This window comes from Rhynchophorus ferrugineus, unplaced genomic scaffold (assembly GCF_030347505.1).
Source record: "Rhynchophorus ferrugineus isolate W39M unplaced genomic scaffold, kcgeb_rfMv2 rfM6, whole genome shotgun sequence".
Taxonomy (NCBI): Eukaryota; Metazoa; Arthropoda; class Insecta; order Coleoptera; family Curculionidae; genus Rhynchophorus; species Rhynchophorus ferrugineus.
In genome coordinates, this window is record NW_027472585.1 from 16,336,211 (window position 1) to 16,351,218 (window position 15,008).

The 15,008-nt window shown below is 33.6% G+C and overlaps 1 protein-coding gene across 10 annotated transcripts; it reads left to right on the top strand.

Moving 5' to 3' along the window:
* LOC143198170 (large proline-rich protein bag6-A) lies at window positions 1-14,152 on the top strand. 10 transcript variants are annotated; one of them, XM_076407228.1, is made up of 24 exons: window positions 130-365; window positions 448-515; window positions 571-688; window positions 774-1,020; window positions 1,076-1,189; window positions 1,254-1,340; window positions 2,552-2,728; window positions 2,787-3,099; window positions 3,160-3,379; window positions 4,340-4,657; window positions 6,490-6,659; window positions 6,718-6,873; window positions 7,743-7,803; window positions 7,857-8,019; window positions 8,076-8,226; window positions 9,226-9,359; window positions 9,417-9,585; window positions 9,649-9,757; window positions 9,809-9,939; window positions 10,018-10,203; window positions 11,626-11,760; window positions 13,333-13,489; window positions 13,551-13,786; window positions 13,984-14,152. In XM_076407228.1, exons 2-23 carry the CDS (start codon window positions 453-455, stop codon window positions 13,763-13,765), a joined length of 3,594 nt encoding a protein of 1,197 aa, XP_076263343.1. In that variant the 5' UTR covers window positions 130-365; window positions 448-452; the 3' UTR covers window positions 13,766-13,786; window positions 13,984-14,152. The 10 variants fall into 10 exon arrangements, with proteins under 10 accessions (XP_076263349.1, XP_076263343.1, XP_076263342.1 ...); XM_076407234.1 differs by having other exon boundaries at window positions 1-365; window positions 4,340-4,600; window positions 6,718-6,849; window positions 13,551-14,152; XM_076407227.1 differs by having other exon boundaries at window positions 13,551-14,152.
* The last annotated feature ends 856 nt before the right edge of the window (window positions 14,153-15,008 follow it).

A 15,008-nucleotide genomic window follows, 5' to 3' on the forward strand; every position in this document is an offset into this window, starting at 1 on the left:
ATAGTATTATTGCAGGTAATGTAATACAATAGTTCTACTTTCTGATCTAATTATAATCGAGTATCATGTCGGTAAACTGCGCGCAAAGAAATTTCTGGAAGGAATGTATGTCTAATATCATTTCTAATAAGTAACCAATCACTGACAGATAGATAAGCAGCCATTTTATTCGCGAGGCGTGAATTACGCCTGGATCAAAAGTTTTTTAATATAACTGTTCATTGCTTTAATATTTGTAGAAAATATAAACTGTGGTAAAGCTTTTTGTGTATGTTATAAACGACTTGTAAATTAATCACCAAGCAGGTGCTTGAGGTCCGTTGTAAATATCACTCAACATTGACAAGTTTAATTGAAAATTCCAGGTAATTAGTCATGATACATTTTAAATATTCCATTACCTTTTAAAATGAATATTTCCATTTTATTTGCCAATTGTTATTTTAGCAAAGATGATCAGTGTTACTGTTAAAACTCTGGACTCTCAGAACCACCAATTTTCTGTTGAAGACGATGTATGAATCCTATCACAAAAGTATAGGCTTCGATTCTAACATGATTGCTTTTTAGATTACAGTTGAACAATTTAAACGGCATATAGAAGTTGCGGTCAATGTAGCAGCAGACAGACAACGCATTATATATTGCGGACGAGTCTTACAGGATAGTAGTAAATTAAAAGATTATGGTATGTTTACAGAAATTGATTTGACTTATAGTTTTTAACAACTATATATTTCCTTTATAGTTTTTTTAATATTTGTTTGTTATAGATGTTGATGGTAAGGTTGTTCATCTTGTACAAAGAGCACCACCAACATCAGGCAGCAGGAGTGCTCGTTCCATTACACCTCCTCCTGATCTTAATCGTGCCAGGGGTGGCTTTAGAGGCTTTGAGAGGGTTGGAAATGCTGTATATATGCCTATGCCTTTTCCACAAGGATTTATGGATCCACAACAGATGATACCGCCAAGAGCTACACATACTTTAAGTGTCAGCAGATTAAATGTAGCAAGACGGTAAGAACATTTAACATATTACCTTGTAATCATTAGTAGGCATGTATAATTTTAGAATGCTGCGACAGGCAGAAGCAGTTATTCGACTTTTGGAAAATCCATCCAGCTCAGACCAGCCATCCTCTGAAGAACAGCCACAAGAAGAAATGACTCCAGTTATAGAAGCAAGGTACATTTCTAGAGTGAAACACAATATTTATATGTACGTATACTTTTTTAATACTGATTTTAAGGGTTATTGTTCCCTCCAGTGGTGACAGGTCAGTTGTTGATGAGGCTATCGTGAATGCAGTAGAAAATTCCCTATTTGGCTCTACAAGGTAAGATCTGATAATCAATTAAATATTTTAATTAATTATTAAATTAGGGGGATGTTCATTGTTTACCCAATACAATTTAGGGAACAGGGGTGGTGTGTGGTATCAAAAAATAGAACTCATTCTTTAAAATGGTGTATTAATATCTTAATGATTTTACTAAAGCTTACTTTTTGATATTTATTGTTGATTTTGACCATTGAGCTGAAATATTTTTCTTTTATTATTATCTTTTTATAACTTTTTACTTTTGAATGTTAATTTTCAGATTTTAAGATTTTTTTAGTTATATTGAAGATCACTAAGAAAAACGCGTTTAAAATAATATAATTCAAGCGATGAAGTATTCAAATAATTCACTTACCATTAATTTATTACTAGTCTACGAGGAATTCCTTGTTCTTTCTCTTCCTAATATTACTTTACACCAGTTTTATTTCAATATTGACTCACGCGTTGTTCTATTAGAGGAGCGTGGCTCTAAGTCTGTTAAAGTATATTGTTATTTTTGCTGTTTGCTGTACCAACTTCCTACTCTATAAACAAATAAAAAGTGTTTGGCGACCGGAGACGCTAATAGACGCATTCTAAAGCCTACTAAGCTACAGGTATGCTGGAAGCAATTGGTTAAAGGCCTTGATTAGATTTAAAAACTTCAATGGTATAAATAAATATTTGCAAAAACAGATTGAAGACTTAAGAACTTCAACAGTGCTATTTTATTAGTATTTTCCGCAACAGCAATAATATATTATTTAGAATGAGTTCTAGATCGGGAACTTTATACACCTCTAATAATATTTACTTACTGGGCGTGGAATTACTGGAAATGTGTTGTAATATCATGTAGTACTTCGTCACGGAGATGTATGACGGGCATGTGCCACGGACATCCTTCTATTGTCTTTCATAGAAAATAATTACTTACCTTAGATGTTGTAATTTCAATAAATTATTGCTCTTAAATATCAAATCAACAATAACTTGCACCAGATAGTTTCTATCTCTAGATGATTTTGAAGTTGATGATTTTTAACTGAAAAACTTTAATGAAAAAAATACAATTTTGTTGATTACACCATCCAGTTTTTATACCACCCTATATCTTTACTACATATAACTACTCTAGGTTAACTATAGTCTACTCTACTATACTTAATAATTAACTGACGCAAAATAGGTTTCTTAAACATATTACACGGAGTTACTTTTAGAAACGCGGAATCAACAACATCGGTTGCCGGTTCAAGCAGTCAGAGCACCGATACTCAAAATAACGGTCAGCCGTCGGACACTAGGTCGACACCGGAGAATTCAACGCCCAGATCAGGATCTTCCGAGAATGTTGGCGGCGAGAATCAAGAGACTGGAGCTAATACAAATAGCTCGAGGTATTACCGAAATGCGGTAACGTACATGATTTATTTTACTCCAGTGTATGATTTACAGAAGAACGCGAGGACCGGAAATGGCAGAGTTGCTCACAACCCTCAATCAACTGCAAGCACGGTTCGCGCCATTTTTAGCAAGGTATCAGGCTTTCATGCAAGATGACCCTCAAGTATCCGCTGAAGACTTGGAACAAACGCGTGGACTGATCAATAGGGTGTCCCAAATCCTACATTTCTTGGGACACGCATACCATAGTCTAAGCGATATCATGATAAATGTTGACCTAGCCCCACCTAGATTGCTCTATTGTCGCCCGATTCTTATTCAACATTCCGCAGTGGTACAAGCCGGTATTCCCATTCAAGTAGAGGTATACTGAATTTTACATATTCACGTCCTGAGTTATTTTAACGCACCGACGCATTTTCAGGCTCAAATTAACGTGTCTGCCGATAGGCCTGGAACCACCTCTACCACCACTTCGAGTTCGAGCACAGCCAGTAGTCAACAGGCAGCGAGTTCTTCAACCGCTACTAGCACTACAACTAGTAGCTCTACCGGTGGTAGCAATACTAACGCTTCCAGTACTGTTGGCAGTGGAGGTCAAACGACTGGCGCTTCAGGGATTACACTGCAACCTGGATTTGTAGGTGAGTAACTGATTTTGGTATATAAAAAAGTAATCGACGGCTAAGTAATATAAAGTATTGCAAATTTGTTCAACTAAGGAATCACCATCATTAACTCACATAACTCACAACAGCCATTATTAGTTACGGCCGTTTCGATAATATATATCCCCGGCGTAAATTTATTAAAATTTCTATCCATAACTAACGCTAGAATTAAGTGCAGTAGAAATACAAATGATTTTGAGTTTTTATTGACAATGTAAACACCATAAATCAAGCAGTTACAGATATTTAGAAATATACCTTTAAAAAGAAACAAAAATTCGCTAAAAGCTTTTTATTTCGACTACCTTGTAAAACACATTTTTTACTTACTCTTGACATAATCTTAAATTTTTAAATGGGTGTTTATACAATTTTTTTTTTGATAGCAACATGATAATATATTTCATGTTATTAAATGAAAATTTAACAAAGAAATTTACCAGCTATGTTACAAATGTCGGCTAGTTTTAATCATCGAACGCGGTTCCAATCTTGGAAGTCAATAATTTTGCTTTCATGTTATCAGTTGGAGTTTAAATCTCAATGGTCCAACAAAAATCGACGTCTTCTATTGTAGCGTTTTTCTATATACATTTAGTATTAGTTCTCAATATGTTCGTCTGATGTGGCACGAAGATTTTGGAGAAAAAAATTTAAATGGAAACTAAAAAATATATTGATAGATATATTTTCGGAACTTTATAAGCAGAAGGAAGTTCGAAGAATATTGTAATCGGTAACCATCCTTGTTTATAGCTTTCAGTTTCACAAACCTTTTCGATTTCTACTAAGGGTTCTTTGGGTACATTTTTTATTCCATTGATTATCTCGCACGTAGCCAATTTTTATACAATAAAAAGAACAAGATCTATCTCCTTTCCGTTAAAATCTTAACCTGAATCAAACATTTGCCATTGTGCATAAACATTTCAGGTCTACCATTCATGCCGACTGGTTCAATGCGTGTGATCACCACCCCGCTGGAATTCCGGACGCTTCATGCAAGAGCCGGAAATCTCAATAACCCCCCACGACCCACTCCGCCACCCAGGACCGAAGGCCAGACGACCGCTTCGGCACCTCCATCGGCAGAAAACGGACAACCTCGTACTGGACCCGTTCCTCCTAATCCCGGCAATCCCTTCGCTGCCAACAACGGGAATCTGGAGTTCTTCATGGAAGTTACACCTGAAGGTATAACTATTGATTCTTTGGAATCTCTGGCAGGCTCTAATCAGGCTGCCAACGAGTGTAAGTGTTTTACGTTTGCACGTTTAATAGTCATGGAACTTTGCACTTGATCATCATTTGTTTAACTTCAACAATCTAGGTATACGTAGGTTTTCTCTAAAATGATTTCTATACTTCATTATACCATATTCTAATAGTTTTTTATAGCATAAAATGTTCATTGTTTTGATTGTGTATGTATGATGCAATTTCATTCATGGCATGTTAACGTTTTTTTTTAATTAATATTGCTATAAAATATGTGCAACAGCTATTTTACATAAGCTGATTTTTTTTATTTTGCACTGTAAAATATTGAAAGTAAACATAATTTTTCATACTGGATTCTTCAGTTTCAAGTTTAATCCAACAAAATTCCACCCATCGTGATTTAAGATTTGAGCTTTCACAAATAACCAGTTCATTTTTCATTTTATCTAACAATTCGACGAATAATTGAGTTAATTTGATGTTCACTAATCAAATTATTATCGATTGCAAAAGTTGTATGTCAAAAATGATCTGTTTTTGTTCATTAATTGTGGTTTGTAATGTTTTCGATTCGAAACCAAACAAAAGAATTATTACATTTTTGTTATATTTAGGAGATCGATAAAATTAATAATAAATCGATAACGATGAAATTGTAAAGTCACCACAATAATTCAAAATCACTAAATTTATAAACTACCGGCTCATTAAAAATGTAATTTCTATTGATCAAGCTACGATTCCATATATAACATACAACATATAACAAGATTGCTTATATCCCAGGAAAACTCCTTCCTGTCTCATTACTTAGGATTCATCAATGATTTTCGTGAATATTTTCGAGCATTTGGAGCCAAGAATCAATATATTCATTATTTTCAAAATTATCCATTCTGTGTGTCGTGGTGTCTTTATTAAATATTCCGACACTGAAACTCAAATTTCAACCATTTTTAGCCTAGAATTTGGAGATTACGCCGAACTGTCGTGTTAAAACTTATAGTAGCTTTTTGGATATGGCCAATCATCTTTGAATAAATCATCTCAGGGCAAATCTTAATACATCGGTAGGAGATATTCTTAAATGTCGCCACCAAACGATGTAGTAAGGACATCACATTTTGGATCCTTATTGAGTGCAATAGCTCTCTATCTCTTAACATCAATAACGCTGGGGCTTAATTAATATAATTTTAGGCGCAATTCAGCTTTATTCAGCAAAATAATTTCCTTTTTCTTAGAACAGGTTGGCTTTGTATTAAAAATAAGCGTCACCTTCGGCAATTGAACCAAACCCCTTCCTCTGGAGGTCTGAAAACAATCGATAATCACCGGGTTCCATATCTAGAATATGAGGTGGCCGGCAAAACGATTCGAATCCCATTTAATTCAACTTGATCATCATTTTCACTGTCTTCCAACAAAAGTTGCCTTACTAAACCCATTATAAGTTTTAATCTAAATGCTAGATGACATGAAACTTTGATATTAAATCTGTAAAACCGTTTAACACCAAATAGCTAAACTGTAATATTTTGTATTTTTTTTACAATTTTATTAATCAACTTACCTTTTCCCAAATTTGTTTAATTTCTCTTATGTTACGTTACGGCAATAGGATAAAAAAGTTATATTAAGGTATTGAGAAAGTAATGTTGCTCAAACTCCATACGACCCCATGGCTACTTGCATAGCATCAGGTTTTAATTATAATAAAATATTTGGTCGTGTTTTTATTCTCTTTAGATATTTTGGTTGGTCTCTACTTAATCGGCTTTTTTGTTTTTAATTTGTGTGCTTTATTTACTGTGTAAAATGTGTAAAAATCATTCAACTTAGACTTAATTTTTGTTTGTTAGTTTTACGGAGTGGAAACCTCATTCAATCATTAATGCAACTGGTTGGTAGCCACTTGGGGGGAGGATTAGGACATGCGACACAACAGCAGCAACAACAGGCCCAATCACAAACTGCACCATCTACAACGGATGCATCACAGACTAATGGTACCCAGAATTCTCAGTCACAGGTTGGAATCGATTTGACTTCAGTCGCTGACTTAAAATACAACGCGTCTTGTGTCTTAGGCTCGTGGAAATACCCAAACCAACCCGACCACCGCCACCCACACCAGGTCGACGCCACGTCCTCACGTACATATGACCCAGCAGGCGGTACAAGGCGGTTTCGATCCCTTTCTGCCATGCTACTCTCATCATGTAAGCCATTCTCGTGGACAACGGGTAATTATGTAATTTATGATCATGACTGACGGAGATGTATTGCGGAAGTGAATTTTCTAACCTTTTTATTTAACCGTTTGGACCAGCGATTCCTAAAATGAATGTCGTAGCAAGATCACTGGGGTTTTCCGGGGATATTTGGACAAAATACCCCGTTACTTTTGTTTAAATACAGTTTTGGTCACGTACGGGTTAGAAATACTTGAATGCATATTGGGAGAACATATGGTAAATGGTTGAATTTGAAAATTAACTCACTCATACACTGTTTGATTCTGAAATAAAAAACAATAAAATCATTGAATTTGCAAGAAAAATCAACTATATATAGATGATGAAGGAAAAATCTCGGGCCTTTAAAATTAAATTAAATTTCTGAATTACTTATGTAGAAAGAGACAATATTGAATGTTTTACATATGTTAAATAACTATAATGAAGCATTGATAGATCAAGAGTTCATTCTCATTCAGTTTTTGGGTTAGTGTTAGGAGTGAGTATCTTGAGACATTTACTACCTTAACTTTACATCTTTTTTCCAAAATGTATAATTATAAAATATTTTTTTTCTATTGGATATAATACCTATCTTAAAACAACAGTGAAACAATTTCATTCTTCCCATTAAATGTTAAAGTAAAGAATAAGTGTTTTATTTTTTTTAATCTCTAATATATATATATATTTTAATTGTAAAGTCTGAATGGTATTTATTGATTTATGTGTTATTTGTATGTTGATTATTTGATGCGTGGTTCAGTTAAATAAGATATTTGGTGAGTGTTCTATTACCTCAAAAGGTTAGGAATCTCTGGTTTAAACAAATCTTTTAATCTAAATATGAAAATAATTCATCACTTTCTTCCTAGATAATTCCTATGAGCCAACCAAATCGCAGTGAATCTACACCGACAAGAGATACGTCATCAGGTATGTCATCATAATTGTGACTGGTTCCTTTAATTTACGTTCAATATGTGAAGCTCAAACATCATCGACATCAACGCAAACGAATCAACAGACGCAAAGAACCAATAATATACCACCAAACCTGGGTAGCTTTCTCGCTCAGTTTGAGGATATAAGTAGAAGTATTCCCGCCCAGTTGCCGCCAATGATGCCGGATAATCAAAATACTATTCAGATGTTAGTTTATCCATAATCAACAAAACAATATTTGCCCTAAACCTGCCTTCTCATAGGTTTGCCGACAATCTTAGCGAGCTTTTCAACCAACAAATGGCCCAGGGACAACAGCAACCACCCCCTCAGAGGGGAGCGCCGGATGGCCAAAGACCACCTAGACAATTACCACAGGATACTGAAGCTTTATTGAATAATTTTATGAATCAGGTGAGTAATAAGTGTTGGGACATAACAAAATACTTGTTTTGATATTGCAAATGTGGTTATATTTTAAAGAAATACAAAACAATCCTGCCCAAAAGTTAAACGTTCATGCTTTCTTATACATAATTTTTATACCCTTAGCTTTTATTGTTCTTTTTGATTATTTATACTATTTATTTGATATTTCGTAATAACTACAAAACGGGTTTGTGCTACAGAAAGTATGAAATGGAGGCATTAGTTATAGAACAAATATTCCATCAAGCCAAATGCGGCTAGAATTGATTTCTTAAGATTGAGAGGGTTTTTTTTACACCAATGACTTTTAGTCAGCTGAATTTCGAAATATTAAAACTACCTATAATTATTGCCTACATTTAATAGTGATAAATTATAATATCCTAATTTTCACCTAAATAAGAAGGGGCCGATAAATAACATGGGTTCTTCATTATTTTAGGTAATATGTATTTTATAATATTTGATACCTATCACTTCTTAGTCTCTGCTCTTAATTCATTGCAGTCCTAAATATAAATTACTGAAACAAAATCTAAACATTCTAATGAACTACCATCTATATATTTTGTAGATTTTACTTTTCTCTTCTCAGTTCTTCAAATTATCTGTATATTTTTCTTTTTTTTTTAACATATGATTGTTCTGTGCTGTTATTATAGGCTTTATAGACATTCATATTTTGTTTGAATTTTCCATTTAATGTGGTAATTGTAAGAATAAAGTTTTTAGATACTCTTGTATATAAAAAAAAAATGGGATAACATTAAATAAAAACAAATTAAACCTAACTTCAAATTTGATGGATAGTGTATAATTAACAACGTATTATTACTATTGCTATAGCTGTTTACACGTTAAAATCATATAAAGGTAGTGAATAAGGTAAATACTTAACGTGAAAATGTAGCACACAATATTTTATGTTTGAATTCTAATAACCTTGATTACCTTTTCCAAAACGAATAACAAATCTGTTTTCAGGCTGTACCCCAGTTAATGAGAAATGGGCCCACATTAGATCAATACATCCAAACATTGTATCCAAATAGCTACCTTCAAGGTGAAAGCGTGGTGATTGACTTGATTTTGTCGCTGCTTGGGAATCTCCGCTTCAAGTGAGATCTTATTTTTGATTCAGGCGAATTGGCTCTACTTATAAATATATCTTTTAGTGACTTTTTACTGTTGGCTCGTGGAAATATGACTCCGCTGAATAGGCAAGCCGACTCAGTACAGCGTTTCGTTCTCAACGATATTTGCCAAAACGATATCACTGATTCGGGCATCCAACGAGCTACCGATCGCGTCATCAACGATTGTAGACCTATTATCACTGCTCTGGTAAGTCTTCCGTTTTCCGGATTGTTTCTGGTTTATTGTATATCAATTACGATTGCTTTGCAGGAATCTGTTCCGCCTCGCGATGGTATCGACATGACCAGAACCATAAATAATTTTTTCAGACAGAGAATGTCAGCTTTTATCCAATTAGTTGTTAATCCCCAATCTGAAGGTAATGAAGCGCAAACTGAATTTGACGATTTTACCATGTTGTTTCGTATAGATCAGAGGAATTCTAGTAGAACAGATCTTGTGACTACACTATGGACTGCTGCCAAGGAGTTGCTGGCATTAGCTATTCACTGCAGCGCCAATGGTCAGCAAGGCGTTGAAGCTGCCTGTGAAGAATTGATGGTATGTCATCCCTTAATTCATAAATTATTTGCAATATGTATGGAGATTAATAACTACCAGTAATTGCTGTTTTTACAGTCCAATGTCCCAGCGGGCGCTTTGGATTTTGTAGCTCCAACGAGAAGGTTAGCTCTAAGAGCCCTAATCAATAATTTGGACACAAGATCAATGGAGGTACAACAATATGTAGTCAAAAAAACCCCAGAAAGTACTTCCAGTGAGCCAACAGTAGAACCCAGAGCAGTTGAAAGTAATGAAGTAGAGGTGAGTTTAATTTTATTTAGCCAATTTTGATATGGTGAAGGTTTATATGTGAGAAAAAGATGTATGAATAATTAACAAAATGGTAATTTTTAATAATTGGAATGATGACTGGCTTTTAATATTCCTTAAAAATATAATATTTCCGCAAAACATAAAAGTTTTCAGGAAAAAGACCCTATTTAGACTTTTAAATTTAAATTTATTTTTATTTAAATATGACATCAAAATTGTTTAATTTATATATTAATCATAAATTGTAAAATTATAATTTGTGTATGGATCTGTACAGACGCAGATAATACAATGAAGGAATCCTGAAATTGTTGCAGATTGAACTTTGCACGGAACAAAATGACATTAAGAAAAATGAGCTATCAATATCAACCTGGAATTAAAATAAATTCATCTTTATAAAACTGATTTCATTAGATAAATACAATATGTTTTTGTGATTGTTAATGTGTCTGTCTTCATTCCAATTACACTATTAAAAGTATAATTTGATGCATTGTTTTTATTAATGGGCGGTTTATTAGTCTGGCGGCCTTTTCAGGTTACAACCTTTTTAAAAGAGGTTTATAATTTAATTGTGTGCCCCTAAATAAGTATTAATGGTAACCTAGTTACTTAACCTAATTTTTCGGTATGAATTTTTTATATTTTTTATCAGTATATATATCTAGTAGGACAAATCCTAAATATGTGAGCCCATTGACCAGTGTATTCACCAGTCACATCAATTAATGCCTAGTCCAGAAGATAAACTCTTAGTTGATAAAAAGGAAATTTCGTATTATAAAAAAATTGAACAACGTACTTATTTAATATACCGTTTTTTGTGAATATATTTCAATTATGTACTATATATTTAAGTTAATAATATGATATTGAATTTAAAATGACCTTTAAGAGGAATGCAAAGTATAGACATTATCCACAAAAACAAAACCTAAATATTCATGTAAAACTACCTATTTACAAGTCGATAAACAACCAGTAACGTAATGGGACAAAGGTCCACTAACCCTACCGGGAAAAAATCGTCAAGGTTAACCTCGATCCGAACCGGTGTACTATCGTTTGAATGAACGTTTTCTCTTCTAGTTTTTTCGACTCGGGCTTTTTTCAATACACTTACACTTCTCTTATCTCGAGGTCAGTGGCCTTTACGCAACCGTACACATTCCGTTTGCTGTCCCATTCGTTTTTACCAAACAAAATGTGTATACATCTTCCGAAAAAAAAGCCGGATTAACTTAAAACCTAGAATATCTCTTTTTATATACGCGCTGACGTCACAAATGCACAACGTTCGAGAATAAATTAACCTTAACTTTCCATTCGATGACTATGAACATAGTAAACGATTTCCATTCCGTCGCGTCCTTTTTATTGTGATAGTAATTTTTCGGTTGAATATAGGCTATGGAAGTGGACTACGCCACCAGCCCAACGAATCAGGAACAGATGGTGGATACGTCAATTAAAGTTGAAGAGACTGAGCCGTTACCGAACGTCATCTGGGGTTCGGAGCCATGGCATCGACAGACACCGGAGGTTTGTTGTTATCTTAAGATCGTTGTTGATTAGCCTTCCATTGTGTGACAGCTGAGCATAAGCCAAAAAAATTTGCAATTCATCAGCGCAGCTCTCTTACTAAATCTTTAGGTTTCAGCGCTTTTATTATAAAAAATAAAGTAGTAAGTTCTTAAAACAGAAATAAAAGGAGGTATAAGGAAGATAAATAAGAGGACTTTTCGGGTATCTTTTAATGGCCTGGGTGAATACATGCTTTTGACAAGCACTTTTTGTTTTTTGTGCTCTTTAAAAGTTTGAAAACTTGTCTTACAGATTAATGTAGTAATCTTAATGAAAGTTGAAGTGGTAGAAACAACGTATAGTTTTTTTTACATTTAGTAAGAGTATCTAAAACATATCTTTATCATTATTAGTACACATTTTTGGATATCTCTAAGTCTTTTTCGCTAAATAAAAATTTCACATCTTAATGTTTAAAGGGTTTTGTAAATTGACCTTTGCAATTTCCGTTTCATATGATCACCCTTATTTTTCAGATATGTTGGGGCGTATTGAAAGTCAATTATCTTGCGATTCTCATTACTTTTTTGGCAATATTTATGTATTATTATAACAGCACTTTCTATTCAAATGGGATTTTCAATTTCAAACTTCTTGACCAGATCATGTCAATTATATTCGCAGAACTGCTCTCAATATTTGTGATTATTTTAGGTATCTCGTCTTTCCTGCGATAAGAACATAGTGGGTTGCTTAGATCCAGTGCTCCCTCACACGTACATCCCCTTATTACCAAATCCATGATTTGTTGAATGTGGATGTTTATTCAATAACTTCACAGTAGTTCTTACTTAATTTCTAACCAAATGCATAGAAGAAGAATAAGGCCAACGCAGATTAGTTTTGGGATGTTCTGTTCTTCGGATTTTACTTTCGTCAAAATATATCCGCATTCCCTCCTTATACATTTATGACCTTTTGTCCTCCGGTAATCTAGGTGATCATGCTCTTGACAGCGTTTTCTAATCAGACAATAATTTTCCGTTTCAAACTTGTAATCCCCTTGCATATGTAATTTAAATAAAAACTAATCAATTGTGGAATTACTTATACTTTCATATCATTATTATCAAGTTTATGACTACCTCGATTTGTTTTTTTTATTGTTTTCAATAATACTTTATATGCCAAACAGTTTACAAACTTAAACTGCTAAATTAATTCTTCCTGTCTTGAAATCAAGAATAATTTATTTATGTTTGCCAAAATTAAGGTTCCATCCAGGATGTAAACATTAATTGGTGAAAATATGTAGAGGTTTCATTTCTTTAATTTTGTTTTACTAACTATTTGTCTTTTAGATTTATTATAACACATGTTTTGAACATGTTTTATTATGTTTTATACCCTTTTTATTTTATATATGTCCTGTCCAGTATCATATTTGATTAAGTAGTTTAATATTATGATGAACCATCCCAGCATCATGATATGAAACATGACAGTTCATATCAAAATAGTGATTAATCGTTGAAAGAACAAAAAAGCAAATAATTACCCATAATTTATTTGGAAAATATGACGTTTTAGGAATGGGTTCCAATCATCACCAGAGACATGCAAAAACAGAGACGGCAGAACTCACAACCCCCGTTCAGCGACGCTTACCTATCCGGAATGCCTAGCAAAAGACGGAAGCTGGTGAATAAATCGAAACCCCAGGGAAGTCTTCCGCAAGTCATCTCAGGTAATTCATATTAATGGACAATCCGTCCAACACAGTGAATAAACTGTCTCTGCTGATACAGATAGTGTCCGAGAAGCCGTAACCGCGACTGGACTAACCTCGGCAGCGCCACTGGATGTAGTAACGGAGGCAGCCGGACAATCGATAGACATACAGACCGCCTATAGGACGCTGCTCAGACAAACCGTCCAGGCTAACCTCCGAGATAACGAAGACTTCACTCCTGAACGCTTTCCGAATACCTCCAAATATTTCAACGGTCCTCCGCCCGAATGATGCGCGTAGAAGTTGTTTTAGGTATTGAATTTTTAATGTTTATTTAATTGAATATTTATAATTATCAAGTGGATATATTATGTATTATATTAGAAGGACTGTACATTTCTAGTTTTTAATTATCTTCTTTTTGCAAACGTCTTAATTGGACAGTAGTCGTCGTTACATAATACACTTTTAATCCGCGACGAAGACTGTAATTTGTTTTATTATTGTAGCCGAAAAATGTTAAATACTCTTATACTAGTGACAATGGACAAAATGTGAGGATGATTGGTGTTTTTGTCACATTAATAAGGACAGACCTCAGAAATATAACTAAAACTAAATAGAACACTTGCCATAACATTTTTTCCACGATAAAAAAAATAAAATAATTATATGATATTTTTGTTTAATTGTTGATAACCTAATAGTTCATAGAAATTTGCATCAAGTAAATGTATAGTTTATCAATATTACCAATTGAGGAGATTTAAGATGTTGCCTAGAAACAATTCATATATCCAAGAAATATATCTTCTACTAATTTATAGTATACTATTCACGTCTTTTCTGAAGTGAGCGATTGCACACATTGAGTAGTATGTATATTATGCGCGTATCCAGGGTGGGTTCTTGTTTTAAACTAAGATTGCAGGGTAAAGGTTAATGCCAAGTATTGAGGATCTTGACTAACCCCTCCCACTTGAGAGTTTCCTATTTTTTTAAGAGTAGTAACATAACATATTAAAAAAAAATTAAGAAGCTTTATGAAGCGAGTTCCGCACTTAATGAACTAACACCATGAATGTTTGATTCATACATGAATTTGTATACATATACATATTTCCAAATCTCAAAAAAAAAATTCACTTGGGGGTTTAAAGGAAAGTGATATTACTTTTTTATATATAGCGCAAGGTGCGCCTCCAATTAGAGAGATATGTTAGAAAATCTTTAGAAAATGCTTTGACGATATTTTAATGTAGGAATAATTTTCTTTTGTTTTATTTATAAAGGTTTGACAATTAAGCATTCTCACTGTATAAGTGGATTTTGTTTTTCTCACCAGCAAAAAACGGATAAGGATATGATGAAAGTATATTATGGTATAATTAAATCTTATTTATCATAACTAAAAAAATTTATAATCTAAGATTACTACAATGACGTCACATTGGTAAGGGATCATCATCTTGCATCATATTTATGTAATATCCATGCTGTTAAAAATTTATTTCAGTGGTTGCGATCACAATAC